Source organism: Amphiura filiformis, chromosome 5, assembly GCF_039555335.1.
Source record: "Amphiura filiformis chromosome 5, Afil_fr2py, whole genome shotgun sequence".
Taxonomy (NCBI): domain Eukaryota; kingdom Metazoa; phylum Echinodermata; class Ophiuroidea; order Amphilepidida; family Amphiuridae; genus Amphiura; species Amphiura filiformis.
Genome location: NC_092632.1, coordinates 50,831,359 through 50,850,322, shown reverse-complemented (window position 1 = coordinate 50,850,322; position 18,964 = coordinate 50,831,359). Strand labels below are relative to the sequence as shown.

At 34.4% G+C, this 18,964-nt stretch overlaps 1 protein-coding gene across 1 annotated transcript in view; it reads left to right on the top strand.

The window, feature by feature from the left end:
- LOC140152256 (uncharacterized) overlaps positions 1 to 18,964 on the top strand; it is an 88,485-nt gene that overhangs the window by 54,526 nt on the left and 14,995 nt on the right. Inside the window, exons 10-22 of the mRNA XM_072174561.1 lie at positions 4,353 to 4,513; positions 8,707 to 8,782; positions 10,100 to 10,354; positions 11,638 to 11,908; positions 12,411 to 12,536; positions 13,285 to 13,355; positions 13,757 to 13,875; positions 14,743 to 14,930; positions 15,360 to 15,534; positions 16,212 to 16,390; positions 16,968 to 17,032; positions 17,272 to 17,419; positions 18,096 to 18,241. Of these exons, the coding sequence (XP_072030662.1) occupies positions 4,353 to 4,513; positions 8,707 to 8,782; positions 10,100 to 10,354; positions 11,638 to 11,908; positions 12,411 to 12,536; positions 13,285 to 13,355; positions 13,757 to 13,875; positions 14,743 to 14,930; positions 15,360 to 15,534; positions 16,212 to 16,390; positions 16,968 to 17,032; positions 17,272 to 17,419; positions 18,096 to 18,241 (1,980 nt within the window). The remainder of the gene's footprint in view (positions 1 to 4,352; positions 4,514 to 8,706; positions 8,783 to 10,099; positions 10,355 to 11,637; positions 11,909 to 12,410; positions 12,537 to 13,284; positions 13,356 to 13,756; positions 13,876 to 14,742; positions 14,931 to 15,359; positions 15,535 to 16,211; positions 16,391 to 16,967; positions 17,033 to 17,271; positions 17,420 to 18,095; positions 18,242 to 18,964) is intronic.

Here is an 18,964-nt window from a genome sequence, read left to right as displayed (position 1 = left end):
TTCATTCATTCATTCATTCATTCATTCATTCATATGTGACACTGACACAATCTTATCCATGGGGGCCAAAGGCGGCAAATTTGAAACTGAGATAAAGGCAAAAATATGGAATAAAAACCATAAAACACAAATAGAAATCACAAAACTTCATAATTTTAATACCAAGTATGCTAGACCTTAGCTGTTTTCAGTATTAGATAGCCTATCATTTGTTTAAGGTCATAATTATAGTAACTCAATTGTCAAAAATGCCTCCTTTGGCCCATGGACCACATCGTGTCACATGTAGAAGGGCATAACTTTGGAATACTCTTCAAAAGATGCACTTTTAGTCCAATGGACCACACCACTAAAATTCTCTACTGAAGGTAGTCCCAAAGTGATTTTATAATTCCAAGACTGTATATTGTTACAATCCTAAAATGAAGAAAGTATCACTACATTCATAATAGCATGTGTCCTATCTGTGTTTGGGATCTAAACTACCTGCGTGTCTTGCAGATGATCACACCAAACTGGTTGAATTCTTAGTCATGAAGCACTTGTAAAAAAAATTTATGATGCATTTACAGGGTGTCAAAAAAGTGGTCCCAACAAAATTGTTGATATCTTTGAAACAATTATGTCCCAAAGAATTTGTCTTACATGTGGTAATGTTACATTAGTTTCAAAAAATGGACTTAATTTACTATATCATTTTTAACATGTGAGTTTTAATACAAAAATCATGTGCATACCACAAAAATATAATCAGGGTTTGCTACAAATGCATTGTCAGACACACAAGTGGATCTGTATTTTAAAATCTGTTAGAAATAAGAATTTAGTCAATTAAGTAGTTTATTTGATACATTACATCAGATAATATAATTGCAAGAGATCAGCACTTTAATTTAAGTCCAAATTCACTGGGACACCCTGTATGTACTAGTAACACACACACAGAATTGAGAATCAAATATAAACATCTATCTGAAACATTGTACAAATAATATGTTTTATTGCACATAGTTTAAGTCATTAATGCAACATGGAAAGACAAATATTTAAACATTTAATATGTGTGCAGTTTTGATGGTTGAAATAACAATTGTGTGTTTGCCTTAAGGCATTGTAACCTAATTAACTTTGTCTGCAAAGCGTGCAAGAAGAAAGTCTTTACTCTAGGTTACATAGAATCATTGCTTTTGCTTCATATTGATGATGTGATCCATACATGAAAACAGTGTAAATATCTCACTAGAATATTTAGTGTACATGATATTCAAGCTGATTTTAAGTTATGGTTACATAAAAAAAATTGAAATTTGCATTAGAGATATACAGTGTGTGTTTGTGTTTTAAATGGGTCATAAGTTTTTAACTGAGCATAGCTGATCAGTGTTCATATCTTTTCAGATAATTAACCATTTTGCTTCCAGCTTTAATGCTTTTAGGTCAAGAAAAAAATAAAGCAGTTGATTGTCCATGTTATATTGTGGAAGAGAAAAACTGCCTGTATATTTTAGGTGCAAACATAGGTACAACTGTCTTATGTTAGCATGCAATATTGGTGTGTTTAAAAAAGGAGGAAACTCATAAAAAGCTTGTATTTTATGGTTTTTTATTAAAATAAGTTGCTTATTAGACAGCTATTGCAGCTACTTCAGAATGGCTAAAAACCTTTTTTACAAAGTTTTGGGTGAATTAGTTCATAAAATTTAGCTTTAAGAAGTAAAAAACAGGAATGGATGATCAACTGGGTTATTTCTTTGTGTGACTTTATATATGCTGTTTATATTGATTCCATGTTGTCAGGTATTTATATAGACTGATGGGGAGACCTGTATTTCCATATCGTATGAATGTTATTATACAAATACATTTTGTAGTGCTTCTATTTTTGCAACAGATAATGTCACAAATGCTTGACAATTTGCCCCAAAATAAGAAAGGATATAAAAAAAAATACTTGTTGCATATAATGTGGAATTATATTTGAAGTTCAGGATTTTTTTATAAAAATTTTCTTGAAAAAAAGTATGTGTAAAATAATTACATATTACTTATTTAAAGCCAAAAGGCGACATTTGAGCCATTGCGTATATTTATTAAGTATCAAATATCTCATGGGTTGTCCATATTATCTGGTGGAAAACTTAGTTACATATTGACATACACTGAGAAAATTATTAAGTGTCTGCTTGAGAAAAAATTGTGGGAGGGGGAGGGAGGGAGGGAGGTGTTTCCATCTTACTTCAATTTTATAATGATATTGGCATTCAATTATCAGTTGTGATTTTGTGAGTTCTCATATTTATGTTTAAAATACTAAATCATTGTGTGAGTTCAAAAAGCTGTGCAACAACTCTTGAGATGATCATGTTGCTGAAAAAAAGCATCTCAAGAGTCACTAACCCAAATAGCCATGGCAGCAGCTCAACATGTAATAAAAATAAAGTGACTCAAGGCAGCAATTGCAGATTTTTTCCACTCACGCAATGAAATGTTTTATGCTATAAAGTGTCTTGTGAAACGTGATACCTACGACTAGTGGCATAACAGTTGATGTAAACAAAAATATAGCTAGGGCTGCTAAGAATACGCGATTGCGTTATTTGCGCCGCAATTTGCGTATTTTGGCTCTAATTGTGTTTTATGACATTTTTGAAAAAATCTATAAAAAAATTTTTTTTTAAATGGTCCCTGGATGTTAGGTCCAGGGACTCTCCAAACCGCAAAGAAAAAAAAAAATTGCCAAAACGCAAAATCGCAAAAAAAAAAAAAAAAAAAAAAATCGCGTATTCTTAGCAGGCCTAAATATAGCTTTGTAAGAGTTGATGTATACAATATAAGTGTATATGTAGCGATCTATGTTTTCTTACTTGATCTGACCTTTGCCTCTTTGCTATCATACCTTCGCTGGTTCAGACAAATATTATCTGGACAGACTGTAGAGAGTTTCCCAAACAGAAGGTACAGTTAAATTAGCATTCACGCTTTTATCGTGTCCTGTTATCATTTTATTAACAAGTTGAATTATGATTTACTTGTTTTTGATTTGATGTACCCTATCTCATAATATTATGTGTGAAATGTATGTATTACTTTTCTCTTGTTATGTATGTTATAAGATATCCATATCAGTGTTCCCTCTAACAGGGTTATAGCAAGCAGAAATTGAGTGCCAGGCAGCAATTTACAGAATTTGCTTAATTTTGCAAGATTTCAACAAAAGTGGACACTTTTAAGAATATATTTGGCAAAATACACATGTTTTTTTTTTTTAATTTGAGCACTGGTGGGTTTTAGCATCAAAATGAACCTTCAGTGGTGGGCTCCAGAAGTGACTGGTGGGCTCCACCACCCAGTGCCGCCTACTCTAGCTACAACCCTGCCATCGAACAACTTTGTTGTTGGGCCAATTTGACCATTTATTGAGATTTTCAGATCAATGAATCTTTTCACAGGGCAAAAGACTAGGAAATAAGCTTTTCAAAACCTATTTTTTACTTTTTCTTCCTGGAAGGCTTGCATCGAATCTGTGAAGTCCTGGTACTAATTGTGCACCATACAGCCTTAGTGGGAACACTGATCCATATTATATAAAGTATTGGTAAATTATAGTAACATTTTCCTTTAATATTGAAGTCGTTCCAACCTGAATATTTTATATTTAGTTATACTTCAAAACAACATAAGTTTATATAACAATTCCTTTATTATCAATTAAGTACACCTTCACCATTTTCTTTCAAATTACCAACAACAAACCACCCACTTGTGTTATCACTTTTGACCCAATGCTTTGAATTGCCACCCTAGACAGTGCCTGTACCTCCTAATGTATTATTCCATGCATGACATCTATATGCATGGCATGATCATTATCAAATCTTTAATAAGGACTAGTGTTTTGATGCAGGACATAGTAATTGGAGATGAAACGGCTTTAGGAGAACAGAATGTATGGTTTGCATTTGTTATTGGTACAATGCCAAGCACACAAAATGCATGTCTGAAGTTTATTTTTCATTCAAAATTTAACAAACGATGGTGTTTTAATGTTGCACTTCAGCATCGGTTACTAATAGCTGTTTAATTTATCAGAATTTAGATTTATATCATATTTGACTTCGAAATATGCATGTTTTATATTTTTAAAAGCTGCACCGAACAAAAAAAAAATGGTAAAAAGAGAAGGAACAAATGTCAAATTAAATCTGTCAAAGATCTTGTAATTTGTACGAAATTGTTTTTTAACGTAATGAGGATATGTCTGCAATATAAAAGATGAAATCTGTGTGGTTTAAAACCACTGATATTTATTCTACATCAATCTCTCATATTTTGTATTTGGTTTGTGTTTCTAGACTTTAAGCGCCTTCTGCTTATCAGCCAGTGAGGATCACCTGTATGTTGGTTGCGCTGATGGTGTGCTGAGAGTATTTGATTCTTCCACATTACATTTTGTGGCTACATTCCCTAAACCTCACTTCCTTGGTGTCAACGTGTCAGATGGGATTGATTCCAGGTAAGTTACTGCAGTTTTAGGTGTTGGGGTGAGACAAAATTTTGAAAGTAAAACATTTGAGTATAAATTACTTAATTTGTTAAAGGTATATATACGGTAATTTTTTGCCTGCAAACTAGATTTCAGCTCGGACATCCAGAAATGAAAACCAAACTTAATAGCTTTTCGCACCAAAAGAATCAAGGAGAAAAGTGAGCAAAATCAAAAAAAGAATTGCCCATATGAATTGTGGCAGTCCTGTACTTAACACACACTAAATTTGTTTATTTTGATCGAGGGTGCTCTATTTTACTTAAAAGGATATAATATGAAGAAAACAGTTTGGAGTGGAATCCAGTAGCATCACAACAAAATTATTCTTTTAAAATATCGAGCAGTTGTTAGTGTTACATTTTTTGTGGTCAAAATTAAATGACTGTTTATCCATTTAAAGTTAATGTGCCTCCTTCAAATAGCACTTTCCCAGATTCCTCTCCCCTAATGCACTTTATCCCCAACAAGAACTGTCTTTAAAAAAGACAATGCCACAGAGATCATGTTTCATAATCTGTACCATGGCCCCTGTAAGAGCTATAGGGACTCATTTGACTACTTATTTCAAGAAGTTATCTATTAGGAAAACAGCTTCCTAATTGCAGCCATTAACTCTTAGGTCAAGGTGATATTATTAATAGATACTTGTTGTGGGAAGTGATACAATTGAACAAGGTGCAACAATTTCCTGTATATGATTATTAAATCAACTTACCCGGTGGCCCAGATTGGATCAATTGCTGTAATTAATCAAGACATTTGTTGTTAATTACATGTTTATTATATGTTCATTTAAAAGGATTATCAGTGATTTGCTGAACCAGAATGCCATAAAATAATCAAAATTCAGGTTTATGTTAGGAAATTAATTATCAAGCACAAATCAAATGGTTTTATTTTAAACAAACTCATATTTACCATAAAAACGAATTAAAACAGCCGTCTCTCTACACACGATATTCAAAATTCCCGGGCGCCAAAATTGTCTAGTGCAATGACGTCCCAGTAATTCAATGAAGGCTGACAACAATTAAGCACAAATAACCATTACGTCATTGCACTAGACAATTTTGGCACGGAAATGTTGACTATTGTGTGTTGAGAGCCGACTGTTTTAGTTGTTTTATGGTCAATATGAGGTTTTTTTAAAAATAAAACCATGTGATTCGTGCTTTATAATTATTTTTCTAACATTTAAGGCATAATGTTGTGATTGCCTGAGACATCCTTTAAGTTAAACTTATTGTGTGCTTTTCAGTAAGTTTTACTTAACAAGGATGACATGATAAAATAAAAATACCCAGGTAAATAACAAGTGTTGCAACTTGCCTGATGCACGGGGCTATTCCAAATGAAATCAATAAACCCCATATGGAAGACATGACATTAGTCTCTCCCACACAGGGGGGTGTAGATTTGAAATGGCATCCATTCAGGTAACCCCATTTGAAATCCACACTCCCTGTGTGGAACATTTAATTCATGTCTTTCATAGGGGGTGTATAGATTTCAACTTGAATATCCTATTTACAACTGTCAAGTTAAATGGACAAGTGTCAAAATTGAAGCCCTTGACAGAATGGGTAATTTTCAATTTTCCTCCTTTGTTTTGCTGGTCGATATCAGCCTTAGTTTCATCCTCTTTTCTTCTCCATTGCTATGCATGATACATCATCACCTAACTCAACTTCCTTTAAGCTTTTGTGCAAGATGAGCATCAATATTTATCCCAGTAAGAGAGTCATCCCTTAGGTCACTCTGCATACAATAATTGTGAATATTATTAGTGCTTAGTATCATAAATATGCCTTTAATATATATATAAGGCCAACTGAGATCCAAATATATATTGTTTACATTTGCACTATTGAGCATGTATATAAAGCCTACGGGGGACGTTGGCCAGTCGTAGTGGCTTCCTGGCGGTCAATCAATGTCTGGGACTACCTGTTTTGAATGTAACATAGAGGCCCAACCCAAGCATGGGTGATATATGATGCAGCATCCTTGAAAGTAATCTCTCTAATATCTGTGTGTGATTATCATGTCTGAAGTTAAATGAAGCATTTGACATAAAATTCAGATCATATATATTAAATGTCGCATTCCGCATTCGGAATCAGAGATGAAATTAAAAAGCGCAAATCCTGCCAGATAACAGGCCTGGAGACATAATAGTTGAACAATTGAACTGCAATAGTGATTTCTAGATGTGATAAAACATGAAAAGTTATAGAATTGTGTAATTACCAAAGAAAAGAAAAATCAGTTTAATAAATGTGCAAAATAGCTTGTTTCACTTTTTTTTTTCAAAGTGTGACTAAGTTTTGAGGGGGTTTCCTGGTGCAAGTTTAGGTGAAGCTTTCTTTATTGAGGGGTACACAAATACTGCAGTGACATGACAAGCAAGCTCTATACAATTATTAGTATTAGAATTATACATAAACAGAGATACATTTTATATAAGGTCATGTGCCTTATGGTGGGACCACAAAATACCTGGTGGCGTTACATTTTTCTCTCCCCTTTCTGATTTAACTTGTTGTCACAAAGTTATTCTTGGTCCAATTGCATCAAGTTTGGGCTCATTATACAGCTTGATTATTCTAATTTTCAAATATGTTTCACAATTTGGAATTTGAATTTGTTTAATTAGTGAAAAATATTAAAATGTTAACGAAGATAAACCTGGTGGATAAGTGGTAGAGGATAAGTGGTAGAGGAGCATGTACAATCTCTATGGCAAATGCTTTGAAGACATGATATCTTTTTGAATTTTAATTATATCATTGTCAAATTGTGTGCTATACATGCAAATCATACCTCAAATGATAGCTTGTTCATTCATTATTCATATTCAGCTATTAATTTCATCTAATCATGTTTACAAGTATTCACTGAGAACTGCAAGTCACAAGAACCACAATTTTTTACTATTCACTTACACACAAATGCCAAAATTTTCAGTCACAACATGCGTTTTGGCTTTCAATTGTTTTATCTTGAGAATTATACACCCTAAGATAGGAAAATTATACATTTTTGGAAAGCTTTTTACCCCAGGAATCTAAATATGCAGTTAAAATAAATGTAGGATACACTCTAAAGAAAATATTTTCAAAAATGTAATCAACATTTTGTGCATGAAGTTACGTATATTTTCGCACCCTGTATCACCACTTTGGTCAATCATAACATAGCAAAAGTATACATTTTATTAAAGCTCATAGTGTTGCCTGTCACAAAATTAGATTTCATTTGAGGTATTCCATATCAGTAGCAAATGCAGTAAATAATCAATTTACTAGTAAAATTTAATTTTTTCATGATATCACCCTATATATTTTCTTACGCACCCTGTATACCAACTTCAAATTTGCATATTTGGATTCCTTGGAACATAAGCTTTCCAAAAATGTATAGTTTTGCTGGTGTGAGATGTATAGTTTTAGTCATGTATCAATTTTAGTGAAAAGGAGGACAAATGATCAAAATCAGTGCTTGTAACGCAAATGTGCCCCACCATAAGACACATGACCATAAATAGGATATGTGCATGTTTATCTACAAATTTATTATCAGTCAACATAATTATGTCAATCAAATGCATCTGTTGTGAAACGTAAATTTAAGTACAGATAAGTAAAAGTTTGTTTACATTATTTATAGTGGTCATTGTTTTAATGCCACACATTAGAAAAATATAATTCAAAATCACTGGGAATTGCAGGAGGTTTGCATTGCAGAATTAGAATGAAATTAATAAACAATTAAAGTATATAGATAAACAACTCTTTTTGTTTTAGTGTGACTGCTGTGAACAAACATTTCCTTACTATTGACTACTTGTTTTTGCCATGATGTGATGATACAATCACTTTTCTCCAATTTAAGAAATGGATGCATCATTGATTGTGAATCCAATTGATCTTGAATCCAACTGCTTTGGTCAAGTCGAAATTTTGTGCATAATTAAATTACATGAAAATTGCTAGACGAACTTATGCAATTGCTATTCAAAGTGATTTATGCATAACAGTTTTAGGCATGATCTTGATAAGGATTTGATCTGGGATCTATACAGCTAATAATAAAAGGGGTGTTAATTAATTAAAACAATTAATTGCATGTGTTTTTGTTTGTGTTTTTCATCTCAATAGTCACATGGTAGCCCACCAAGATAATGCCAAATATCCAGATACCATTGCTTTGGTTCTTGATAATGTCAACAAGAAGGTGAGTAATGTAAACCTGTGATCAGTGTGATTATTGATGGTTAAACTGTGATGTAATTGTCCTGCAAAAGGAGTTGATATTGGTCAGATTTTATGTAAATTTGACCATTTCTACATCTCACAAGAAGGAGATAGATAGTTGCATTTTTTGTGCAAAATAGAGTAATTTCACTTGAAAAAATAGTTTTAGCGAAAGATTTAGAGCATAAAACAGACAATATCTAGGCGTTATTTTGAAAGAAATTATATTTTACAGTTATCATGACATTTCCGACTCGACCGCATGTGCCAACATCTGGTTCAGTTGGTCGTGGTGCCACACATATTAGAAAAATAAAATTCAAAAAGATTTTGCCTGAAGTATTGGGAAAGTTTATGAAATGAATCAAGAATCCCAATATTGACTGCCCTCATTTAAAATATTGTATTGTATTGGAAACACCGAAAGATAGTGGAGTCTTGAGCCAATTTGATCATAATGTATACTTTGTTAAAATTAAAACTTAAATATTTTTTATTTTTGTTGCGTGACTGCAGTTTGTCAAAGTTGACAGATTCTATTTTCTTTGAACTTTAAATCACATATCCTCAAACCATTGAAAATAGGATCCCAGCAATAAAAATTACTCTAGGGATGAAAAGTTAGAATTGAAGTAACAAACCCAAGATTGCATATTTGTACAAGGATGTATATTTCTATCTTTGTGTGACCTTTGGGACCACTGTGTTAGATAGAGGCAGTAAGGTGAGGTCCATAGAGGATGTAGTCACACTCAGTCAACAGGTGTAAATACCAGGTATTACAATGAGGAAGCGTTGTAATTGATCACCTGTAACTTCAATTACCTGCTGATCTTTCATCATAGACCTTGTTTACACCTCGATTTTTACTTATATATGCAGTATTGAATTCAGTGCCAAGTATTTTAGTGTAAACAGGTACAGTTGCTATTTGAGTGCAACTTCCGAAGTTGCTACATGTACTGAATGTTGCTTAGGAGCATCATTTAGTTGATTTCAATTCAACTTGATCACTCAAATTGTGGCTTTTGATAGTATAAAGAGTCAGTTAAATTTGTTTGTTTTTTATGTACGCCCGATGTCTTCCGTTAAAAGAATAATAAAGTGGATTTCAAAGATCCCTGAAGAAGACTTTAGTTTACTGATAGTGTAAACATATCGTGTGTTTAATTCATTAATGGTAATCCTCTGTCACAATCAAATTTGAGAACAAAATTGAATGGTGTAATATTAAATGTAGTCAATGAGTGTTATTATTAACTGTGTAGCCTATATTTTCATTATAATCATATTCCAGGTGACATGCATCTACAATGACCACAGCGTCTATGTTTGGGACGTCCATGATGTCAAGAAGATTGGCAAACAATGGTCTTTCCTATATCATTCATCATGCATATGGGGTGTGGAGGTCTACCCCAAGCTGGATGGTTTACGTGAAATGCTTCCACCGGACTCATTCATTACATGTTCATCAGATGATACAATGAGGATATGGAATACTGACCCAGCGATGACCTCTGATGTATTCAAAAGAAATATCTATAGCAAAGTAAGTGCATTTGTATGGTGTTTAAATATGTGTGGGGTGGGGGTGTGTCTGTAATTGCCTGCAAACATGGACCTACATTAGGATACACACAGTGCAACAGTGGACATACCTACAACTGTGGATGTCCGCAGTTGCTGGCTATAACCAGGACAACGCAAATAATGTAAAAATGCATTTAAGAGTAGTCCACGTTTGGGGGGTTCAGGACAGGTCACGGTTGGATAGGAAGTTGTTAAGTTGTATGGGGTAGGTCCGGGGTGTGTCAATTAAAATCTGTGTGTGTGTGTCCTCGGTTAGATAGGATTAAAGCATATGCAGAATGAGGTCCTCACTTGCATGTATTTACAAGCAGGAGTGTGTGTGGGTTGGGGTGGTTGTGGCTATGTGGCATAATGGCTCTAGGTCCGAGGTGCTCTGATAAAAAACAATTGGGAAGTCATTTCTATGTCAGAATGTGATTAATAAGACATGAGCACATTTCTAAAAATAACATCTTTGTAAATATGTGAGAGTATTATTATAATTGGATCAGGATTTGTTGAGTTGTATTTAATACAACTCAACAAATCCTGATCCAATTATGTGACATATTTTGTAGTCTTCGTTATGCAATATTTATCGAGAAATGGCTCTGTTTTGTCATCAGCAAAAAATCCATGCATTATGGAAAATTCATTTTGCACTGATATGCAGTTAATTTAGGATCCAATCAGGAATGCCAACATTAATATTTCATGAGGGCTATTCCAGTTGAAATCCATACACCCCTTATGGAAGACATGACTTTAATATTCCACACAGGGAGTGTGAATTTCAAATGAGGTTACCTGAATGGGTGACTCCATTTGAAATTTTCACTCCCTGTGTGGGAGGTTAAGGTCATGTCTTCCTTAGGGGTGTATGGATTTCAACTGGCATAGCCCAATTGAAACATGTAGGATACAAAATATATACTTGCATTTGAATATTTCCAATATCGGTTGTCATTTTAAATTCAAGTGCATGAAATTAATATTAAAATGTCTTCATTTCTTGATTAAATATCAGTGAATAGTACATTGGAGATATGTCATATAAAAATATAATTAAAGTTGTATAACCTACAACAACTTTAATCTGTGCAAATAAAATATTCATGCACATATTCTCAAAGAAGTGTTACAGACAGTACTTTGATGAGCTTAAGAGCCACAAACCATGCTAATCATAAAGAACTTGTTGGCACTTGTATGTTGCTAAATATTATATATACATTGTTCTTACTTCTCTGTCTTTTCCTCTAGGAATTATTAAAGATTTTGTACATTGATGAAGAGTATGAGAATCTATTAGATGTAGACTACAACCCAGCGGGCACATCAGATAAAACGGACCCTGGGGAGGGCAATAACGGCGTACGGTGTCTGTGTGTCAGCCCAGATGGGCAGTACCTGGCATCTGGTGACAGATCTGGCAATATCAGGGTGCATGATCTACAGTTTATGGATGAGTTACATTGCATTGAGGCTCATGATTCAGAGGTGCTTTGTCTGGAGTTTACAATACCTGAAACAGGTACAGTTGTTAATTGATTTTGACAAATGAGTTGAAGTGAAATATTTGTGAATATAATATGAATTGTTGCTGCAGAGCAATCCCAAGTAAAATTGTTTAATAAATCCACAGATTTCTTAAATCGGTCCATACATGTACGTATTGTAAATGTATTTACTTTATTATTTCTTTCAATTTGAATTCACTCATCATCCAAATTCCAACTTGGGTTTATCAATTTATGCCAGAATGCAGGGTTGTATGTAAGTGCTTTACTATTATTGTGCACTTATGACCCTCATGCACTCAACTGATACAAATGGTATTTATTGCTATTTTGCTTAACATGGCATTACAAGCGCTTTAGAATTTTGAAGAATTGTAAGTACACGCATAAAACAATAATGATGATAAATAAATGATGAACTTGTCTCATTTGTAAAGATTGTTTCTTTCCAATTGTATTCAAGTTTTATTATATTATTAATTTGTTTACTTTTCTATCATCTTCATTTGTTATTAGGGTATAATTTACTAGCATCAGCCAGCAGAGATCGCCTTATACATGTCTTCAACATGGATGAGCAGTGTTCTCTAATGCAGACAATAGATGATCATTCGTCTTGTATAACCGCTGTAAAATTTTCATGTAAGTTGCTGTTCATATTGTAAAGAAATCCATTAATGATGTGTGTGTGTGTTTGTTTTTCTCAGTGAAAGTTACAAATGTGATGTGCAAACAACTAATATTCCTCAAGTCTATGTTTTGCGAGATATATTTTCCTTCTATGCAAATAATATTCATTCAACTTGGATTTCAATATCATTATGTCATAATGGGCTATCCAGTTGAAATCTATATACCTTCTATAGAAGACATGGCCTTAATATTCCACATAGGGAGTGTGAATTTCAAATGAGGCTACCTGAATGGGTGACTCCATTTGAAATCTACACTCCCTGTGTGGGAGATTAAGGTAATGTCTTCCATAGGGGTGAGGTGTATGAATTTCAACTGTAATAGCCCATTATCATTAACAATATACACCAACAATGATATTAAGAAGATGATGAAGGTGCCTTTAAGACCAGATATGATCATCCGTTTATGTTTAACAACACATACAAGCAAAAAATAATAAGTTACCATAGCACATAAATTCAATCAACAAATACATAAGCATGCACCAAGAATAAATATTAATCAGTTGTGTTTGGCTTTATAAAGAGATTTAAATTAGTTTGTGAAATATTTAATGCTTTTACAGTCTTTTAAGACTGTAAAAGTGTGTTTTCTAAATAATTCCATAAGATTTGACCAGAATTTCTAAAGGCACAATCTGAAAGGCTCGGTATCTCAATAACTACATAATTTATACCTGCACCATTTCTTGCAGATAACAATGCACAGTTGCAGATGATTAGCTGTGGAGCTGATAAGGCATTGATGTTCAGAACTGCTGTACAGGTAATGTAACTTTGATCATTAACGTAATTATAGTACTCTTAGCCATATGATTGGTTAAATGATAGGTAGATGATGCTTGTGAAAGGATGATATCAATACCTAATTAATCTTGAACTCACTTAACTATCTTGTTAATAGTAGTATCCTTCTTTCCAGGCCATTCTACCTATCAGCAAGTTGGCTGTATGTGTCGGTCCCTTTTCAATTCTCCCGATTGCTTGGTTCTGTTCCTTTCTCGTTAAGCTTGGTTAGTCAGGCTGATACAGTATGGTCATCTATGCTCTTTGATTTGTTGTTTATAAACTGAAATTTTGCATTCATCTTTTTAGTTCTGAAACAAATGTGTCTTGAATAAATTAATAAATGAATAAATGTTTTCATCAACTGTTTTGTCTTGACAGAATCCAGACTTACAGTTCCTTCGTAACCACCATGTTGTAGGGAAGCAGACACTCTATGATATTGCTATTGATCCCACCAAGAAATTTGTTGCCACTGCATGTCAGGATAGGAATCTCAGGTATGTGTATGGGTCACAAAACACTGTAGGCCTATATATTATAAATTTGCACACTCCCTTGAAGTTTCATATATATACCGTGATATTAAATTAGCATTTCTGATATTCAGGTATCTGATGTTACATGGAAAAAACAACATTTGGGTCAAATATATCCATCAAGATAAAAAACTGGAGAGTGCTTTTCTAAAAACCTGTTCAGTCCACCACCTTTATGTTCCTCATTAACTGATTTTGGTTAAGTTCAATATATTACCCATAAGAAGTACAGGTGATTGTTATTTGGACATGGCAATGATAAAACTGAAAATATTCAACATAATCCTAAATATTCAGTATTGACAAACTATTGCCTGGGTGTCTAATGACCCATCAATATGAAGAGTAATATGGTGGCGATGAACACCCTTGATAAAAGTGTTTTCAGTTTTACTTGGCATGAAGCACGGTGGCCTAATGGTTAGGGCGCGAGCTTCATGATCGGAAGGTTGCGGGTTCGAGCCCCACCACGGCCAGTGTGTTGCGTCCTTGAGCAAGATAGCTTAATTCCCAATTGCTTCACTCCACCCAGGTGTAAAATGGGGAGCTGTTGGGGGTAATCACAATCCAAGTCGCTGAGAGTACCTGGGCATCAGTTGCGGACTTGGTGAAGCGGAAATGATTCTGATATATCCTTATGGCAGCGGAATAATTGTTGAAGTGTGCTGATAATTAGGCCATGCCTAGCTGAAGCGCACGTTAAATCAAACAACATTTATTTATTTATTTTATTGCATGATAAGTCCATAGGCAAATACGTACAAGGAAATTGAAGCACATAGTATTGTAAAGATACCAACTTTAATTCTGCACTATATTTTTTAACAGAATACACAACACAGTGACAGGCAAACTGAAGAGGATATACAAAGGTTCGCAGAGTGATGATGGAACTCTTATAAGAGTAGAGCTGGATCCATCTGGCATGTATGTTGCAACTAGCTGCTCTGATAAAACATTGGCTATATATGACTTCTATTCAGGAGAGTGTGTTGGCACTATGACAGGACATTCTGGTAAGTGAAATAGTTTTATTTTATTTTTATTAAACTGATAAAAGAATAAAATGGTAACAACACATGCATGTTTTGTGTGTTTCTTATGTCTTTGTGTCCGTTTAGGTGTAGGATTTTTGGTTTTGTCCTCATATAGGTTGGTAAAATGGCTGCCTACAAGAAAAAGATTAGATTGGCACTACATTTTCAGTATCTGAAGGGACTCTTTTTGATACTGCAAATTCCATATTGTATAAATATGTTGGATGTTAAAATGGTAACCACTTGTTTTTTTAAGATTTCAAAGATGTGACTCGCCATCTGTCTATCTCTGTCTTTCTCTCTGTTGTATCTTTCTGATCGTCTTTTTCTCCACACTCGATCTCTTTTGGAAACTTGCAATCACATACTTATCAAATTAGCTAACATATTATTTTTCTTCATTTCCAGAATTGGTGACAGGAATCAAATTCAGCAATGATTGCAAGCATCTGATATCAGTGTCTGGGGATGGGTGTATATTCCTATGGCAGTTACCATGGGGAATCACACATAATATGAAGGAAAGATTAGCAGAGATTGGCCAGGTTAAGAGAAGAAGAGAGCGAGAGTATGATATTATCAGGTAAGGATGGGGTGAGGTAATAAAGGATGAAGCTTAAATATGATTGTTGTCTGCAAATTGATAAAAATAATTTAAGGTGTGTGATTGTAGCCTGATTGTAACACATTGTATTTTCTACTTCACATTGAGGCCATCCATCACGTAACTATTTCATTCTACTTTTTAAGTTAAATTGCTGCAGCGATTTTGATTCTAGAATCAAAAATATGTATCTTTGTGGCCCATAGAACAGAACACAACTTCCGTCGGTAACCACCAATCTATCATGTTTTTGTTCATACCGCCTAAATTTCACTGGGTTATGTTAAAAATGTGAGCTTTCATCTGATGCTAAAATCCTCCTTATGATGAGGTAAAGTTGGGATGAGGCTGTCAATCTGGTGTCACACCTATAACTGAAGATTTTATACAAGTTTAATAATAGTTGATACATTTATTAGGTGTACTATGTAATGCTTCAAGGTGCTGAACATAATCTAGATGTTTGAAAAAACCCACTATTTTTCCACAAAAACGGTTACATAAATAATAAAAATATTACAACTATCTTGTAACACATAGTTTTAAGTCCAATAATGTCATATTGTTAACAACCTTTTCAAAACCTCTCAATAATTGAGCAATTTACAGACAAATAACTTATATAAAAACATGTCACCAATATTTGTCGCTTCCAGACGTGGCACATACGTAGTCCCACCTGAAATGCCACTGAGGATACGTACTCAGATCCAAGCAGCCAATCAGGGTACAAGAAATAATAACAATAACACAGATGCGCAACAGGCAGGGATTGATGAGGCTGACTTTATATCTGCTACAGAGCATCTACAAGCACAACTCGACAAGCAAAGGGGTATGTGAACTTTTATTAATAAAAAAATGAGGTGGTTTATATGCTTCACCATAGCAGGGCTTAAAGACAATGTGAGATCGTTGGCGCATGTTATTTGTGGCTCGCATTGCCTAATGCCCTGCCAGGGTGAAGGACATATGCCACCTTCTTCATTATTTAAGATATAGATGGCTGCCAAGACACAGTGAGAGAGTGGACAGTCATGACTAGGTGAAATTACCTGAGTACCATCTATGAACTCAGGTAGTGTAGTGGTGTTACATCTTGACTGACCAGTGTTCACTCTCTCAATTTATAATATTTGTTGGTGTGCCAGAGCCTTCACTTTTGATAAATGAATACACACTATTTTAAGATCAAATTTTACTATTTTTCCTATAATCAATTCCAATACTTTGTGGGATCCAAACCTAAAATTGGTCTGTTTAAAGAAGGCTAAAACTCTTCATTATAAAACATAAATTACTAGAAATGCCATTGATGATGAATGAAATGCTTGTATATGGAACTGAATGTTACTTCATATCTACTCAAAATATTTTGATTTTCTTGATTATTTGGATTTGTTTATTTCCAGAGAGTACTGTACCAGAGGACTACAGATTCAGCATGGGCCAGCTACCCCTTTGGGCTAAGAAACAGGTAGGTACACTAGTATTCAATATTATATCAAAATTATAACATCACTTGACAAATTAGACTGCAAACTTCATAGAACTACCAGTGAGACAAGGTTGTGTCAAAAGAGTTATGGTGCTGTTCTGAGCAAGTAGTGGGGATATGTCGATCATTGTCCTTTAATCAAGGTGAAAACCGCAAGTTACAAAATTTGACCAACTTCTCAGAATCATTTGCTTAAAATTGCTCTTTTTTGCCACTAGGTATCAGGAGAAGACATTCCCAGTCCCACCACATACAGCAGTCCATCACAGCCTAAAGGAAGATGGGCACAGCGTATCGATAGCCAAGGTATCAAGGTCAAATCTGAGTGGGAAAACACTATTGAAGTACGACTGGAGGATTGTTTGGGTAAGAAATAGTCTCAATCTGGCGTAAATCTCATATAAACAGTAATGGAAATGTATATGTGTAGCTGATTGAATTCTAAGCTTAGCCTTATCCCTATTCCTATCCCCAACCCTAATCCTCATCTCAGGAGTGTCCATTGATGCTATGTGGAGTCACCCCATATCCGTAACCAATTAGAAAGTGACCAGCTACTGACATGAAGCTAGTAACATTTATTTTGATGACGGAACATTTGCTTTGATCCTAGTGTCATTCCAAATATAACTGAATTGATCTGGTGATATAACTTAGAACTACCTGGCAACTATGGAACTATAAATCACACTCTCAGCTCTATTTATGAGGGGTCGGCACTAGTGTGTTCCAAGCAAAATAATTAAGTTTTGCTCAGATTGTAGCAAGAGATTTAAATCACAGAAATGCTTCTCTTGTGTTGGTAAAGATGTCATCGCATAGAATTCAATAATATGCAGTGGTCATTTATATCAGTATTACCGTGCTTAGAAATTAAAGATCAAGGGATCAGCTATCCATTAGCTGGGCCACCCACTAATTAGTATTCATCACTTTCCTGACAACGTCTGAAATGTTACAGAACCCTTCGCATACTTGTCCCATTAGTTTCCATAGATATTTTTATCATTTAGTAAATCCTCTTTAATCTGTTGTGTTGTAGATCGTAGGCGTTACACAGTGGAGCCAGATGCCCTTCTTGATCAAGTAAGGATTTTAAGTCATCTTCCTGTAAGTATTCAATATTCAATTAAGGGTAGTATGCTGCCTGCTGTGTATCATATTTACAGCATGTCTACCCTACCATCCTGATTGCCGTGTTTGATGCCTGCTTGTTGCCTGACTACCTGACTTTAAGCCCAGTGTTGGTATGAAGTGATGTGTGGTATGTTGATGGAAATGCAAAACAGCACCTAGCTTCGCATTAGCTGTTAATCATTCGCACCCAAAAACCATCATAATCAACATCATTCAATATTTTCTTCTGGATTTGAGATTTTTCAAGACTAATGCAGGCAAAACCTTTGTCTTTTATTCATTGGTACGGATGTTGTAAGTGCAATAGTTGGGTAAAATTGACTTTTTTGTTAAATCCCATAATTCTTTGCGGTCAGACCCGAGATGGCGTCATGCTGATGCACACATCATAACTATGCACATTGTTACTGCGCACGTCACAGCTTTCAAATGCGTAGTAACAATGTTCGCTAAACGATGTGCACATCGGCATGACGTCAAAAGATGACATCTCAGGTCTAACCGCAAAGAATTATGGGATTTACCAAAACGGTTTTAAGTGGTGAGTGTATGGAATTGGTTGAGCATTTGCTTGTTTATCAATATGGTGATTAGGATTAGCATCAAAATGAAGAAGGCTGGTAGTATAAACAATTATTCAAGTAAATGTTTTCATATGGCAGCGTTTGAACTCTTGATCTTTGTAAAGTTTTATTACTTGTATTATCCATTGGGAAATAGAAAAGACCTTGATTTCCTTTTGATAAAACTAAACATTTCTTGTAACATTCCTAC